The 18,061-nt window shown below is 34.8% G+C and overlaps 1 protein-coding gene and 1 long non-coding RNA gene across 3 annotated transcripts in view; one reads left to right on the top strand and one right to left on the bottom strand.

The window, feature by feature from the left end:
• Window positions 1–11,012, bottom strand: part of LOC129280965 (mitochondrial enolase superfamily member 1-like) — a 37,514-nt gene extending 26,502 nt beyond the window's left edge. The window contains exons 1-2 of one of the 2 annotated variants that reach the window (XM_064111922.1): window positions 10,983–11,012; window positions 4,548–4,680 (exon numbers count right to left, since the gene is read on the bottom strand). In XM_064111922.1, coding sequence (XP_063967992.1) covers window positions 4,548–4,646 — 99 coding nt within the window. In that variant the 5' untranslated portion in view covers window positions 4,647–4,680; window positions 10,983–11,012. Of the gene's footprint in view, window positions 1–4,547; window positions 4,681–5,164; window positions 5,245–10,982 lie in introns of those variants that run through there. The other variant, XM_064111921.1, reaches the window with a different exon arrangement.
• Window positions 6,245–7,409, top strand: LOC135157165 (uncharacterized). Its single transcript, XR_010296213.1, has 2 exons — window positions 6,245–6,330; window positions 7,240–7,409. It is a non-coding gene; the product is annotated as an uncharacterized LOC135157165 (long non-coding RNA).
• Window positions 11,013–18,061: the final 7,049 nt, after the last annotated feature.

The following is an 18,061-nucleotide window of genomic DNA, read 5'->3' as shown; positions in this document are numbered from 1 at the left end:
GTATTGTTCCAAAATGCTTCACTAATCTTAATTAACTTGTTTAAATTTAAAATGTAAGCCTGAATAATAATGAATTGTGAACTTTGAATAAATAGAAATATACATGTATATGTCATATTCTGTGAATTGTAATATTTTCAAATCATATTTTATCTCCATTCTTATCTAATCATTGTCTCCCTTTCTCATTATGTTCATCACTCTTCAATTAAATTTATATTCTATTACTGGTATAAAAAAAGCCAACAATACTAAACACTGATACATCGATCAATAGAAAAAACAAAGAAAAAGAGGGAAAATACAAAGAAATGACAGGTACATGGAGGGCCCAGGCCGGGGGTAACAACAAATCATGCTTGTCTGGGTATTAAAAACAGGAGAAGGGTGGTCAATACAATATTGCAAATAGAAACTATGAAGTGGGTTTTGTTTTTATCAAATAATATTTGCAGTTCCTTTGGAGTGATGTTGTTTTTGTTTTTCTTTAATAGAATATCACCCATTCTAGAAAACTGAACTTTGTATCTAACACTAAGTTGCCCTAGTGTTGTTTTCCAATCTACATTTTCTAGTTCCTGGTATCATGATTATGGATGTAATCATTTAAGGTGTACCAGTTAGAAATTTTTTGACTTTTTGTATATATTTACATAAATTATGCAAGTTGCAGGTCACGTAGTTGATAAATTGTTGACACAAGCATTAGCTCTATGATCACCTTCTCAATGACTCTTAAGACAAGCTTCTGTAACAATAAAATTATTGTATTTACTAGATAATTTGAACAACTTGAACAAATTGTGGCAATATTATTTAATAAGTTATATATCAGTGATAATGGGATACTCCAGGCTGAAAATGATATGATTTGAACAAAGAAAACATTAAAAATTTGATCAAAATCGGATAAGGAATAACAAAATTATCGCTGCATTTTAAAGAATGATTTGCATTATTCTGGTGAAACAGGTCTGGCGCGTCTTCATGGATATTCAATAAGCAAGCTTATGATGTCACATCCTCACTTTTATTATATGAAATTAGATTGATTAATTTTTAAACGTTAAATTCAATAACCCCGCTATTTGATGTCAGATTTTAATGAAATAAGCACTTTGATATGTGAATGTTACTATATCAAAGTGCTTATTTCATTAAATATTTTCATTAAATATTTTCATCCCGGAGCATCCCTTTAAATGATTTATTTATTATTTCTGTTTTCTCAAGAAAGAGTGGTCTCTTTAATAAAAAAAACTGAGTTAAGTAGAGAGCCCTGTAATGATACAACAAGTGGAACGTCACTGGCAGTCTCACCTGACACCTGCATTACACGATTCAATATAGCAGCAGTGCCCGGGAGCAGTGCTGACTTTGAAAACTACTACAAAATAGTTATTCAAAATTAGTTATTCAACAAATACCCCCACATGGCCAAAGTTCATTGACATTGAATGACCATTGACCTTGGTCATGTGACCTGAAACTCGCTGCAGGATGTTAAGTGATACTTGATTAATCTTATGTCCAAGTTTCATGAACTATGTCCAAATACTTTCTAAGTTATGCTGTCATTTCAGAAACTTATTCGGTTAAGATTTGATGTTGACGCTGCCGTCGGAAAAGCGGCGCCTATAGTCTCACTCTGCTATCCAGGTGAGACAAAAATCATGACACACTGATGAAAAATAAAGTAAAATAAATTTAATAAAAAAGAAAAACCACATGCTATATAAAAGAAATGAAATTCAAAATCATAAATTCGTCATTTTTATTGAATGAAGAATTTAATTTATTGATAATTTAACCAAAATACTTGTAGGGCCTAGTGTGATTTTCATCACATAACATGATTTAGAACAAAAATCTAGCCATATTTTTGGGTTATCATGTGGGACAGAATCTTCATGACTGCATTCGTCGGACGGAATTTTCCTCTTAAATCCATCTCTGCCGGCTTTTCACCTTCCCTCCCCATCATCCTCATCCCTATCATCATCCCCATGGGCGGAAATCTGTCCCCAGGGGGGACCCGGGGCTGGAAAATTTGACAAGCATTAAAAAAAAAGGTTATCGCCCAAAATGTAGGGTCATTTTATAACCCAAAAATAATTGACAAGAAAAAAAAGGGGGTTTTCAAAAATATAAGGTCATTAATTTAGTCCTAAATACATGTATTATTTCGATTGTGAATGATGTATTATTTTGTTCTCCATCATACAAGAAGAAAAATAGTAGGGTGGACATTTGATATTGTGTCCCTTTACTATTTTTGGTAGGGGGACACGTCCCCCCTGGGATTTCCTCCCATAATCATCCCCATCCCTCACACCCTTGTCCCTCTCCATGCACCCCTCTCATCATCCCCATCCCTCTCATCAAGAGTCATCATCCCCATCCCTCTTATCATTGCCATCCCTCACCCCCTCGTCCCTCTCATCATCAAGGCCCATCCCTCATCATCGCCATCCCTCACATCCTCGTCCGTTTCATCATCCTCATCTCCATCTCTTTCATTACCTTCATCCCTCTCATCACCCCCCCCCCTCTCATTAAGAGTCATCAAAAATTATCATCCCTCTCATCATCACCATCTCTCACCTCCTCGCCCCTCTCACCATCTCCAAAACTCGGCTCTCTACACCAGGGAAACTCAATATAAAAAATAAAAATGAAATTGGCATGCCCACACAGATACACCTAGAACATTTTCACATTTCGGGGGCAGGAGTGAAGAGGCTCCGAGCCCCCATCCACGTATAAGTATTTTTTGAGCGACTCAAACATCCACACCACAGTCGCACTCAAAGTCAAAGAAATTGAAGCATATTGATTGTTGCAACTTAAAACTCGGCTCTCTACACCAGGGAAACTCAATATTAAAAAAAAAAAAAAAAAAATAGGCCTAAAAATAATAAATTTGAAGTTAAAAATTAAGCCCCCAAATAAAACATTTATTATTGATGGCTACCCTCAGCCCGGCATGCCAACACATCTACACTGCGAATAATTTTTCACATTTCGGGGGCAGGAGTGAAATCGCCCCGAGCCCCCATCAACGTAAAAGTATTTTTTTTGCGACTCAAACATCCACACCACAGTCACACTCAGTCAAAGAAATTGAAGTATATTAAATTATTATCTTAAAGCTCTACACCAGGGAAAATAAAAATAGAAAAAATAAAAAAATATATATAAATATTTACAAAAAAAAGGCAGAGCCTATACGACACTGCCAAGCTTCAAGCTCTAGTTCACTCTCTCTCACTCAGTCGAGTCAGTCAAGCTCAGCTCTTTGACTGTGCACGCCCACTTCCATTGGGGATTCGGGCTGAATCCCACCCCGCCAGTTTAGGCGGCCGAGCTACGTAGAATTGCGATGAAGAGCAGCGGACCGTTCATCGGTTGTTCGCTTCTTGCGACCAGAGAGAAAAGGTGAAAAACTTTAACAAAATCGTGCAAATGCACCAAATTTTATTCTTGTGATGAGAAAATGGAGTTAATGGAATACAAGAAAGTCCATCTTCTGCGATAAAAGTGGTAACTTGAGGAGAAATGATCACAAAATCAAGTCAGTTGTTGAGTGGGGCCGAGCCGAGCACCGACACAGTTAATACACGCGCGCCAATGGGAATCGCGAGCTGTCGAAAAACGCCTAAAATTACACTTTTTTTTAATTTCAGCGAAAAAAAAAGCAATAGAAAGTGAAGAACATTACCATCAGACCTTATCTCTAGAAAATCTTTACAAGAAATTTCGAAATGACGGAAAAATAGACGCAGATTTGTGAAAAAAAAATCTCGTAATGGGTGGGACAACTCGGCCCGCGGTCCGAGATGTCCCGTGGTCCGAGTTGACCCGACCCCGGTTATCCTGTGCACGCCGGCGGTAATGTACCCATGGGTGCTCAGAGTCAGACTCTGCATCAGCTAGCCTTAGCCTTGACACACACAAAAAAGACAATCATGAATTACATAAATTACATAGGGTCTAGCTGAAATCGGTTTACAGATATTTCTGAGATTTAAATCCACTATTTAGTTAAATAGTGGATTTAAATCTTATTCTTAGTTTGATTGAAATTCTGTAAACTGATTTCACAGAATTTCAGCTATTTATTTAATTCATGACTGTTTTTTTTTGTGTGTGTACCGTATCTTTTATTTTATATTACCGGCACGTCAAATGAGGACTGTAATAACGTTAGAGTCTACTGTCTCGTCACGAAACTGTGCTGTCTGTGAGTGTGACTATGGTAGTGACTAGTGTATAGTGCTGCGACTACGGTAAACGGCAACGCCCCCATCACGGCACTAAACGTTGAAGGTCAATGCAATTCATGAACCAGCAGCAACCGTTTGAAAATCAGCGCCATACTTTCGGGGTATCAGCAAAGAGTGTCCCGATGAGTTCACCTGCTGCTGCTGCGCGCAGTTCCTGCGAATCACGGGCTTATTAATAAAAATGTTATGTTCATACCACTAGAAATCAATATGTTTCGACAAATCATTCCCTCAGAACAAGAATTCAATATTTCATATTACCATTGCATCTGATCCATGGCCCTCGAGTGATGTTGGGAAGCGAACATCTTTTACTTCGATACTGACAATTTTCGTGTTTACTGCCATTTTGCCTAACATCCCAGCTGATTTGGCGTAGTATCATCAACAGTACCTTTAATTTTAATAACATTACTCGAATCAAACAACAATACAAGATGATGAATAAAATTGTCAATTGCAATTGAAATAGGAACTGTGATGTCATGCTTATCGAAGTTAAATTTCATCTGAAGCAATTTTCTTATTTCCTTGATAAAATCAATAGTTTCAAAATCAAACGTTTCACTGCTAATAGAAAAAAAGTCTGTAAAATTAGACTAAATGAAAGTTGATACGTGTTTGGGTGTATACATAGAGATATATCTTCTTCTTCTTCTTATGTTGGTTTGAGTGGCGATTAGTCATATTTGACTATTGTCGCCATTGACATTATTAATAAAAAATCTCACTTCTCACATAATAATATTATTACCAATATGATGTATACATATATAAAATATTTTTTTTGTATCCTTCTGATATGAAAGAGGATAATTATGATATGTACAAAAGTTTGCAGTAACTCTTGTCAAAATGGCATATAAACCAAACTTCACCAAAAACAAACCGCTATCTTCAGCTCAGTTCCAACTAGTTGCGCTTGCCCTGCCCTTTCAAAGATGCAATCATACCGGTCAGCACGGTACATTGTGCCGATTTTTCGGACATAAATGCCTAGGTCACCCATGCATAGACGAGGGGGCGCTAGTGTACCTGTGCTTACAGATGGGTTAAACATTAAAATAATTTGTTTCTTTTTTTTAAACAACAACAACAACAAGGCGAAAACACTTGTGGGCTTTGTTAGTTATATGTGCAGAATATATCATATTGTATATATTATATCATACATTATTATGTATATATATATATTTTTTCTTCTTTTCACATTAGACTTGTACAAGCATATCCATTCATATCTCTTATAGACAATACAATATTAAAATAGTACATCACTCCTTACTAAAACGTTTCGTTCTTGAAACGAAACGTAAAAATGCTTTCTGTATCCCTGGGTCATCTTTTTTTAAATACTCCATTATTTGTCCTGGCTGTGATTCATTCAATTCTACAAGGAGCATTGATCTTTCAATTATATATTTTGGACAATGTAAAAGATAATGTCTGACAGTTTCTACCTCAGGACATCTATCACAAAACCCTGTTGGATGGATCCCTAATCTTAGTAGATCTTGGTTAAGACCAGCGACTCCAAAACGGAGACGATGGAGTACAGTTTCCTGTCTTCCTAGATTACATTTATATGTGGATAGCACTGATGGTTGCAATTCTTTCAGTGCTGAGTTAGTTTTATTCCATCTTTCTTGCCAAATTATCTTACAACTTTTTGAAATAAGTTGCATAATTTCTGATAATGTTATTTGATTATGAATTTCTATTTTGTTTGATAAAGCTTTTTTTGCGCAGGAGTCTGCTATTTCATTTCCTTTTATTCCACAGTGACCAGGGATCCACTCCAGGTATACCTCTATACCTTTATATTTGAGTCTTGTACTAATAGTTAGAATTTCTGTAATGATAGGATCGTCTTTCCGATTCTGTAAAGATAAAAGTGCACTTAATGAATCACTGAAAATAACAACACCTGTATATATATCTAAATATTCTATCCATTCCAGTGCGAGAACAATCGCAATTAATTCAGCCCTATAGGAGGACGTGAAATTCGATAGTCTTTTGCCTTGGTAACAGGAAAAATAAGGTACATAAAAAGCAGCTGAGCTAATCCCCTTTTCAGGGGCTTTGGATCCATCAGTGTATATATGGAGTTGGTGTGACCATTTTGTATGTATCAATTCCAAACTCAATTGTTGTAATTGTATTGGATGATCCGATTTCTTGATTTGTGAACTCAATTCAGTAGATACAACTGGTGGACAAAATAACCAAGGTGGAAAGGATGGAGAAATAATATTTTCGATACTAATTTCTTTTCCTATCTTGGATTGGAGCCTGTAACCAAACGGTTTACTAACATTCTTACCTTTAAGATAATCGAACTGCCAGCATGGTTTGATTCGTGTTATTAATGGGTGATTATTATGTCTTTCTATATTTTGTCTATACTTGCTTGATAACATTTGCCTTCTTAAATCTAAAGGGGGTTCTCCCATTTCCACCTGCAGTGAAACTAACGATGTTAATGGCAGCCCACCAGCACATATTCTGAGTGCCTGATATTGCACCGAGTCTAACAATTTTTTTGTAGTTACTGGAGCACTATCATAAGCTTGACAACCATAATCAAAAATTGATCTAATAATTGCCCTGTAAACCATAAGTAAGGACTTAGATGAACTTCCCCATTTAGTTCCTGTTAAACTTCGCAATATATTTAATTTCCTTTTACTTCTTGAAACTACGTTCTCTATATGGGGATGCCAAGACAATTTACTATCAAATATCATTCCAAGGAAACGGTGATTATTTTTATAAGTGAGTATACTCCCTTCAAACTTGATTGTTGGAGGGGTAACGTTTGAAAGCTTAGTAAAAAATACCGGAACAGTCTTCTCAATAGAAAAATTGAAGCCCCAGTCTTTAAACCAGGTACATAATACATCTAGATAAGTTTGTATCCTTAATCTAATATTCTCTACATTTTTTCCAGAAAACCATACTGCACAATCATCAGCATATATGGATAATGTCACTTCAGGATCAATTGGAATATCTCTCATCATGACATTATATAGAAGGGGACTCAGAACACTCCCCTGGGGGAGTCCGTTATGGATTTGAAATGTTCTGGATTCAGTATTTGTAACTCTTACCTGAAAGGTACGTTCTGTTAGATAATTTTCTAAAAAATGTAACATTTTTCCTCCTATACCACATTGAGTGAGTTTGTACAGTAATCCATCAATCCAAAGACTGTCATAAGCCTTTTCGACATCCAAAAATACTGCAAGAGTGTGCTCACTGCAATTGATAGATTTTTTAATGTCATTTTCTAATAAAACAATATTGTCAGTAGTACTACGACCTTTTCTAAAACCACTGATGAAATTAGGCAATAAGTTATTTTTATCCATGTACCATTGCAATCTGTCTTTTATCATACGCTCTATAACTTTGGCAAAACAAGATGTAAGTGATATTGGTCTATAGGAGATAACATTTTTTGAGTCCTTACCAGATTTCAAGATTGGTACTAAAATTGAGTGTTTTAGAGAACTCGGGATATCCCCGGATTCCCATATTCTATTAATAATGGTCAACATAATTTCTTTTGTGCTTTTTGGCATATTTTCGTATACAATGTATGGAATATTATCTTTTCCTGGAGCAGCAAATTTACTAGATATAACTGCTTTCTCAAATTCATTCATCGAGAAAGGTTCATTAATAACATGTTCATTTTGGTAGAAAGAATTTTGTACTTCCTTGGTTAATGTTTTATTGGAATCTTTATTTTTTTGTCCTAAGGATTGGAAATAAGTTCCAAAAATCTCTACTCTCTCTGTTAAGGACGTAATGGCTTTACCTTTCTCAATCAAAATAGGCATATTTTGTGATTTTTTGACAGGTACACCATTTAAACGTTTTATACATGACCATATCTTTGTCTCTGGCATGAATCTGTCTAGTCTTCTGCAAAAAGCTTGCCAATATTCTCTTTCCGCTTTCCGGAGAACTCGTTGGGCTTCTGCCTTCTTTTTTTTGTATTCGTTAATTCTATCAAGTGTGATTTTTCTTGATAGGTGGTTTCTTATTCTATTTCTTTCTTTAATCTTTTCAGTACATTCCTTGTTCCACCATGGGACAGGATTTTTCCCCGTCTTTCTTTTTTTCGGGACTGCTTCATGAATACATTCCTTCAAGCGTTCCATAAATGAATAAAAAATGTTCTTAATACCATCTTCAGATTTAATTATTTCATTTTTTATGATATTTTCACATTTGTATGCAAATATGGGCCAGTTAACATTCTTGAAAGAAATATGTTCATGAGGCATGTTATCTTTGGCCTGATTACTTAGATTTTCATGATTTTTACCTTTCTTTCCAAGTGTTATTTGTATAATAATTGGAAAATGATCGCTCCCAAAGGAATCTTCCATAACCTTCCATATCGCCTTACCGGCCAGTGATGGGGAGGACATACATAGATCTAAGCACGAAAGCTTTCCAGTACAAGGATCAAGTCTAGTTCCTGTTTTATCATTCAATACTATTAAGTTATTCTCATATATAAATTGCTCAATGGCTTGTCCATTTCTGTCGGTTTTGTCACTGCCCCAGAGGGTACTATGAGCGTTGAAATCACCTAAGATTATTAGGTTATCTGTTTCATTAACATTCTTCAACAATGTGTTTAGAATTGATTCGTTTAATTTTTTGCATGGATTATAAAAGTTGATGATAGATATTTTTTTATTGGTGACATATATGTTCACATGTTGTAATTCTAGACTTGAATCATTGATTGGATCTTCGTACTTAATCCTATCATGAATATATATTGCACAACCCCCTCTTCGTTGACCTTCCCTATTTCTTGGGAGGCATGTATAATTTGGAATACAAAGTGAACTATTATCATAAAACCACGTTTCTTGAACACAAATTAAATCATATTCTTTATTTATTTTTAGATGATTAAGTAGCTCTTGTCCGTGCCCTAATAAGCCCTGAGAATTCCATTGAAGAATGGAAAGTAGGGCAAGGAAAGCGTTAGTTCCTGCGTTGTTGAGTTATGATTTCCTTTTTTTGTTGCCGCAATCTTCTTGCAGCGGTTAAAATTAAAGCATTTATTTCTTCTTCTTCTCTCCCTTCAGTTAATGACATAATCAATTGACATATAAAAACAACAATTTGCTCATCACTAGCTAGACTTATGAAATTAGGTGTGGTGTTCTTTGCCGATGTACCGGCTGACCTGGTAGCCTGGTCTTTAACTGCAGACAGTGGCGTATCCCTTTGTTGGGTGTCGACAGGGAGGTTAGTCTCCATAGGTAGTTCACTTGAAACTGTTTCTACCTGTGTATTTGTAACTTTACTCTGGTCATCTGTTGAGTTGGTTTTTTCTCTTAACTTAGGTACTGATTGGGAACATTCTTTAGCATCTTCAGTGACTGTCTGTGTGACCCTTTTTTCACTTTGTGTTTTCCAGACCTGGGATGCTTCAGCATATGTTAGCTTTCTTATTATCTTTATTTCTTGTACTTCTTTTGCTTTTTTTGCCTGCTGGCATCCTTTAAATGCAGCGGAGTGTTCACCTCCACAATTGGCACATATTGGTGTCAATTTCTTTGGGCATTGATCAAAATTATGGTGATCTCCACATCTAACACATCTAATCTGAGATCTACATATATCAGCAGTGTGACCATACCTTTGACACTTAAAACATCTGAATACAGGAGGGATATATGGTTTTACTATAAACATCTGGTAGCCTAGATTGACATTCTGAGGGAGATCTGCCCGACTAAAAGTAAGAATCACACTCCTCAAGGGAATAAAAGTAGGCTGATTGATATCAACATCTTCTCTTTCTTTGTCATTTTTGTTTCTCTGATATTTCTTTACTATTCTTTTTACTGCTGTCACTTTCTGGTCCCTCAATTCTTCAAGAATATCCTCTTCTGATGTTTCAGTTGGGACACCATATATCACTCCTTTAATTCCCGACCTACTTTCCGTGACCTTTACTGGTATATTACCAATGTTTTGCATCTGTGCGATGGATTTCATTTGCTTTAGGTTGATACACTTTACCAGCAACCCAGTGCTAATTGGTTTGATAAACTCTACTGGTTGTGAACTCACGTCTCTGATCGCTCTTTTAACTTTTAAGGGATCAATATTCCTTAAATTCAATTTCTTCTGTCTATCTATAGGTGCTATAAATAGCTTGAAATCAGACAATCTTTTGGTCGAAGTAAAACCTGGAGTACGATATGATGTATTCGAGTCAGAGTCTGACGATGCATTTTGATTAATATTTTCAATTGTAATCTCGTCACTCTTTTCTCTTTTTCTTTTTTCTGGTTGGTACGAAGTGCTTTTTTTTCGACGTGGTCTTTGTATCATCCAAATATTATCTTCATCCGTACTCGTTATTGTGTGGTCCGGCTCGGATGCCGCCGGCCCAGTCGCCATGATTGGCCTTTGGTAAAAGGGCGGGAAATTTGAATGTTAGTACGGTGCGTATATAGGTGCGACCTGCGACATAAAGTAAGTGTGAAGTGCTTAAAAAGCCCACAAATGTTCGCTTACCCTGTCACTTGACCATATAGCGATGTTCCAAATGCACAATTTAGACTAACAACGCGGTATTGGTATAATTTACAGAATTTTCCTGATATTTTCCTGATTTTTTCAGAGAAAGTGAATTGCACGTCCTACTATTGCCACGTAGGTACAACGAGCTCCAAATATATTACTAGTTTGCGTTATTAGTATCTATGGTGTATCGCAACAAACCAAAGCAGAATAATAATAAAAATCAATAACAAAAATGATAATAATAATAATAATAACAAATAATGGGAGTGTTCGGAAGGGGGGGGGGATCTGCATATAGTGTGCATTGGTGTACTTTTTGGTTTGGAATAAATATACAAACATCAAAATTATACACAAATTAATACTGTTTCGACTGATAGGTGCATGGCCGTAAACTTTTTTTAATGAAGAGTTTAGTTGCAAAAGGGGTTAGGTCCACTTTGGACCATTCCAAGAAAAAACATGTTTTTTTATTTTCACTCATTGCAATATTCTTATGAGAAACTAAATTGTTATGATGTACTACCCTATCATGTGAACATAAAATTGGGTTTAAAAGATTTTTTTTTTCTATATATTAAAAAAAATATATCATTTTTGGCCTAACCCCTTTTGCAAGTAAACTGAAATTAATCCAATCTCTTTTGATTAAAAAATTATTTTTCTTCGCCACTTTCATTCACGTTTTCATTTGAATTTAATATTTTCTTTGGTATCATCTTAGTGACTAAAAATTTAGAGGTTTAGAGACAGAAAACAAAACAAAAATATGAAAAATTGACCTAACCCCTTTTGACAAATGAGTTCCTTAGAAGAGTTTTGTTAATTGCAAAAGGGGTTAGGTCCACTCCAAGAAAACCATTTTTTAAATTCTCCCATATTGCAATATTCTTATGCGAAACTGAATTTTCATGATACCCTACCATGAGAACATAAAATTTGGTATAAAAGAAATCTACCTGTCTTCATATTTTTTTATGATATTCTTTTCCAAAAAAAAAATCTGTGTGGACCTAACCCTTTTTGCAACTAAACTGAAATGGACCTAACCCCTTTTGAAAAAAAAAGTGATTTTTCTTTGTCATTGTAGTTCACTTTTTAATAGGAATTTCAACTTTTCTTTGGTATCATCTTATTGAGCTACTAAAAATCTATACATTGAGACATAAAAGTCAAATTTGATGAAAAATTGACCTAACCCCTTTTGCAAGTGAGCTCTTCAAATATGATATTTGTTATTTCATTTTATTATCTTTTTTAGGCCAATGCAGTCACCAATCTATATCCTCAAAATATCAAGTTGCTAGCAATGTACGGACATCCACAAATAGAGACAAGATCTCCATCAGTGAATGAATTCGTCTGAGTTATTGTTATTATTATTAGGCCCTATTATAATAATTATTCAGGTTATCATTAAGCATGATAATCGATATGATTATTATAACGTCGTTAGTGATATCTGAATTAACTATTCATTAATTGACTAACTGAGGCCTTTTTGCCATTTATCTTAGTTCTTATCTTATGCACACCGGGGAACTCCTCACTCCTTTGCTCACATTCTCGTCTCTACAGCTTCTATAGAGGATTAATTCTCTCTTCATAAAGTTTGTGCCAGGGGCCCCAGGGGTGGTGGAACGTGTACTTTCATCGGGGATGGAGTCGAAAAAGGGGCACTGATATGTAAAAATAGGCATTAGGGTGCAAAATATATTTTCACCATCAGATTAGGTTTTCTTAAGTGTTTCGTGGTAATTAACTTGTGCAAAACCCCTCATGACATTCAGTGGCGTACGCAGGGGGAGGGGGGATTACATGGGTTCCGACCCCCCCCCCCAGTTTTTTTGCTTGAAGTCCCTTTTTTTGCTCGCTAAATTTTTTGGTGTACGAAACGATCTCTAATTTTTGATGTGTGAAGACCTTTTTTTTGTGCTTGTCATTTTTTTTTTGGTTTGTACGAAATGACCGACATTTTTTTTCTGTTTTTGCTTGTCAATTTTTCATTCAGCTTGAACCCCCCCCCCCCCCCTCCAAAAATCCTGCGTATACGCTACTGATGAAATTCATATTTCGGTTCTATCTATTACGCGAGCGAGCGGATTTGAACACTTGCAGCAAAACTTGCTTTATAGTCAGTTCTAAGACCGATCATAAAGGGGCATCCTTCCCCTTGTAAGGATTTTGTTTGTTGATGAAATTAATGACCATTGATTTTGTTTGTTGATAAAATGACCATTATTAAAAAGAACATAGACAATGCAGGGGCGGATCTAGATCTTGTCAATGGGGGGGGGGGTCGATTTTTTTCGATTGGCGGCTAAAAGCTGAATTCTGTTGATGCTTCAATATGAGGGGATAATAACTAAAGACACGTGTTTTAAGTACATGTTATAGTTTTATTCCTAAGTTAAGGCTAAATTCATATTGTGAGCGCGAAAAGCGAGCTTAAACTTGTGAATATTTTATGTATTAGAACTGAAAATTTAACATTCTATACTCTTTTTTTTTTATCATCAACAATAATTTTATCTGGCTGAAGGATAAAGCGAAGTGCGAGCTGATTAAAAAAAATGAAGAAAAATACATTAGATACAAATAGAAATATATCATTTTCAATCAGTATATCAAAATATACTGTTCATCAAAAAAGACTTCAGGATGTTTTCTATTACATATGAATTATGATATCCATAAGATACGTCCGACCCCCTATATGAGGGACCTTCATGAAATTGTCTTCCTTTGAATTCTTGTTCTTTTGACAGTCTGTAGTGTTGTCAAATGACCATGACTTGGGTCAGTTTATGAAGTGAAGTAAGAATCGAGAAAAACGGTGGTCGGACGTATAAAAAGGTTGATTATATTTTTCGGAATTGCCCATTTCAGACCAATCGAATAATGCGAACCCGGAGCGCGAGATGAAAAATTTTGTTATTCCGACATGAAAACTGGACATTAATATTTGTAACAATAAACAAAATAAGTATCTAAATAAATAATTGATGCGAACGCGAGCCCCCCCCCCCCAAAAAAAAAAAAAAATAAAAAAATAAAATACTTGAAATGTATTACTACACAACGGTTATTTCATTAAAAAAAAGGCACATTTCATTCTGAAAAAGGGCATTATTTCCTACGGGATTTTTTTTTTTTTTGGGGGGGGAGGGGGGGGGAGTACCTCCCTTCTTACATGTATATATGCGGCCCAAGAATAAATAGATAAACAAAACCAAATAGATGTCTTCTCTGTCTGTGTACCCTGCATGTCGGTTATCTTGACGAATATTTTTTGTGTTTGTTCAGTTATTGTTTGTAATTAACTCTTATTGATGTATTTCATGTCTGTTTTTGCAGGATCCACAAGTGCTTAGTTCTCTGACGGGTTTACCCCGTGTCGATAAAACAAAGTATATGAGTAAATACATAGTTTAGAAAAAAAGGAAGCAAGAGAAGTGAATGAAATAATTACTGGAGGAGATCGGAAAACAGTCAAACTCCTATTTAAAAAAAATGCACTTCGCGCTCGTATTACCTATTGAGACAGATAATTCTCTGCTTAAATGGAAAACATGGAAGTTTTCAAGTTAATATCAATGCGAGTATTTATTATTGTGTTTTTTTTTTTGCGTGTGAGATGCACATCTTGTTCGCGTTGTTCATCTTAAACAAAGCACTAGAGAAAGAAAAATCAGCTCGATTTTTGTATTAGTATAGGATGCGTATCCTTTTCATTTATTCCAAATACAATGCTGATTTTCCATTCCGATTGCCGAAACCGATACCGAATAGGCCCATCGGTAACTATTCAAGATAAAATAAATGAAGCACTGAAAAATATTATTTGCCAGTAGCTGGATATAATCAATATTTTATTATTCTACACCATTTTTACCTGCAAAACAATTCAAATCGCTAGAATACACATTTTATTTAATTCCATATTATGCAAAAAATTATATAAAAAAAAAAAAAAAAAAATGCCATAAGTTGACCAAGATTACAGTGGTTATAAATTGACAAACCATGGTTTTACATCAAGAGAAGTAGATGGTTTTACAACTTTGGGAGGACGTTCAAACACTAAATTATATCAATAAAAAGGTTAAAACTATTTCAAACATTAACCAGGTGCTGACGTGGTTTTATTGTAACACTTGTCAATATTTTGGCCTATAAACGTTAAAAATCATGCAGAAAAGCAGCGGAAGTACAATATCAGCAACATCCCACTTAGAAACAACGAATCAGATTTACTTTAAACCCTAAACGTTATATGGTTTAGTTTCAACTCTTATTAATGATACTAATTATTTTGTAAAGTAATTCATAATCCCCTCAAAATATATGACAGAGGCTGGGTAAACAGGTGTTTACAATTAAAAACTAAAATCATGAATCTGAATACTTGTCTTAATCAATAAGTAAGCGTTTTTTGAAGACATAAGTAGTATCTCTGAATACACATCACCCAATTATTGTTTCTGAATAAACATAACAATATTTCTGAGTATAAAACGATCCATAAATCCCTATTATATTGAAATACGCAACAAACACAAGCCAGTCATAAATGAAAGTAACAAAAAAAAGTGACAAATCTATACAGGTAACAGTATATATGCTTTAAGTGATTATCGCAGAAATTATCAACTGTAAATTAGTAAATACTAAACATACTCGTTACATACGCGTTTGGGGGTTGGAGGGGAGCTCGGAAAAGTAAAAATCACATTCGGAAATATAAACAGGTAGCTCATGTGCATGGAACAGTTAGTTAAAATTTGTATTCATGTTTTATTTTTTTTGAGCTGCGCATAGTTTTAGGTTGCAAAATGAATGTCGCCAATGAATGCGTAAAACAACATGGCGTTTAATTCGCTCACCACAAAGGTGACGTTAATTGATATTCGATGGGGCTATATTATAAAAAAAGTTTTTTTTTATCCTCACGTCCAGAAAGGGGAAGGGGGTGCTGGGGCACTCCATAATACAGGGTACTTTGTAAAAATGGGAAACAAGTTCTTCTATATAGGTCTGAAAAGGGGCTCATCAGAAATATACGTCTTGCAGAGCTGCCAAGTTGTATTTTGCATTTTCAGTATTCTTATCCACCCAAAATCAGTATTTTGACAAAAAAATAAGTATTTTTACCGTGTGAGATAAATATTTTGTATTTTTCCCCAAAAAAGTGTATTTCATAATAAAATGCTTGGCGCACTCGCCCATCACGGCACTCAAGCTGGATGCAAGCTAAAATGCGCACTGCTCTTGAAGATGAAAAAAAAAAACCCATTGAAACTTGTGTATATCTCACCCTGGTTTTTACAAAATGATTTTAAAAAAAGTTACCTGAAATTACATTGATCTCATAACCATATTTGTGTAGGTTTTTTTTTTTTATTTATTTTTTTTACAAAAACGTATTTTTAAAAGAAAAAACGTACTGCCGTATTTTGGTTGCAAAAACGTACTAAATACGGCTAAAACGTATTGGTTGGCAGGTCTTGTCACTATTATTCAGGATTTTGATGAGCAAATTGTTCGGAGTAAGATTGATAATAGTGGCGCGAAACCATTAGGCCTATGACATTTTAGATAAAAAGGAACTTGTGGTAAAGATTGGCCTATGTGGAGCAAATCTTTTTTTTTTTTACTCAGTTTGCCCGTGTCAGTTTGCAGATTATAAAAGATGCATCGAGTCAGTTACTTTCTCCAGGTTATTAGAACATAAATGAACACACAAAAAACAATAATCTAACTCAACCGAAATTTGAAGGAACCAGTTGCAATTTCCATCGAATAGCGTTAATATCAAATAATAACATATTCCTTGGTTATTAAGACGTATAACATGACTTATACAAGATAAACAATATAAAAGCTCTTTGAAATATGGCCTATATATATACTAGTAAAATAATGAATATATTTCATTTTTATGAAACTCTCTGATTATACCATAATTCACATATAATTATTGAATATTAAGTAATTCATAACCCCTAAGACTTTGGCTACGGATTTTTTTAAATTTCTTTTTAAACGCACTACAAAGTTTACTCATACTACGCATTGAGAGAGAGAGAGAGAGAGTTAAAATGAATTTAGACATGAATCTACAAAGATCTTTAGTAAAACTTACATTTAACCTTACTTTACGAATACAATACTCTATAGTAATAACCGAATGCTGCAGATGAAACACATAACAAGATCATTTAAGTGAATAATGTAGTTTTACATAAAAGTGTAGCAACTCCACATCGCATAAAACTATTTTTAAAAGTCCATTCACCTTTGTAAAGCGCATGTTTTCGAATATATCTGTAAGCGTAGAAATATTTTCCGTTTTGTGGTACTTTCTGTACTTTTTACGCGTACGCGCATTCCAAAGCTTGCACGCCGAATTGATTTTCTGAACACTGAACCAATTATTTTCTGTACAAACTACCGACGAATGACAGCTTTTGTTGATGGACAATAAACTTTGGTTCAACCAATCATTTTATCAATCATTTTTATTTCAATCATTTTATTTCAAGGTTTGGCTTAATTTGCCCCACTTCTTCTTGTGATCTCGAGGAGTAAACTTCTTGATTGCAAGACATAGGAGATACATGTAAATAACTAACCTCGTGGTTTACACACTTGAAACACTTTTGGATTTTCATATTCGGAGTTCTAACGTTACTTCTATCTTGGATGATACTCTGGAATAGCATATGTGGACACATATACATGTGGATTATTTTATTCGTTCTTGGGTGCCATAGTAAAATTTTCGTTTGTTATTCATCGCCGACAAGATAACACAAGTTTAATTTTCATGGGATTTGTGCAATAACTTTTCATCCAGGAGTTAAAAAGAGCCAGCTCGAAGTTAAAATTTTGCGTCGCGATCCGCGCGGTATAGTATTATCAAAGACTCCTTCGTTCAGTTAATATAGCTGTTAGATATTCGATCCGAACTTCAGTGGAGTTTTGACTTTTATGGATACATTGTGGATAAAATTGAAGCATGAGGCACATGCGTCGGCGAGTATACCAAGTAGAGAATTAATTTTTCATCATAGAACACACATTAATGATAATCAATATCCTAAACATAAATTTCATCACATTTTGGAGAAATCAAGTTCGTTCAATTGAAAACCAAAAGTAATACACTTAATTTAGCAATATTGACATGATAGACG

This window comes from Lytechinus pictus, chromosome 17 (assembly GCF_037042905.1).
Source record: "Lytechinus pictus isolate F3 Inbred chromosome 17, Lp3.0, whole genome shotgun sequence".
Classification (NCBI taxonomy): Eukaryota; Metazoa; Echinodermata; class Echinoidea; order Temnopleuroida; family Toxopneustidae; genus Lytechinus; species Lytechinus pictus.
This window is presented reverse-complemented; position numbering and strand designations above follow the sequence as displayed.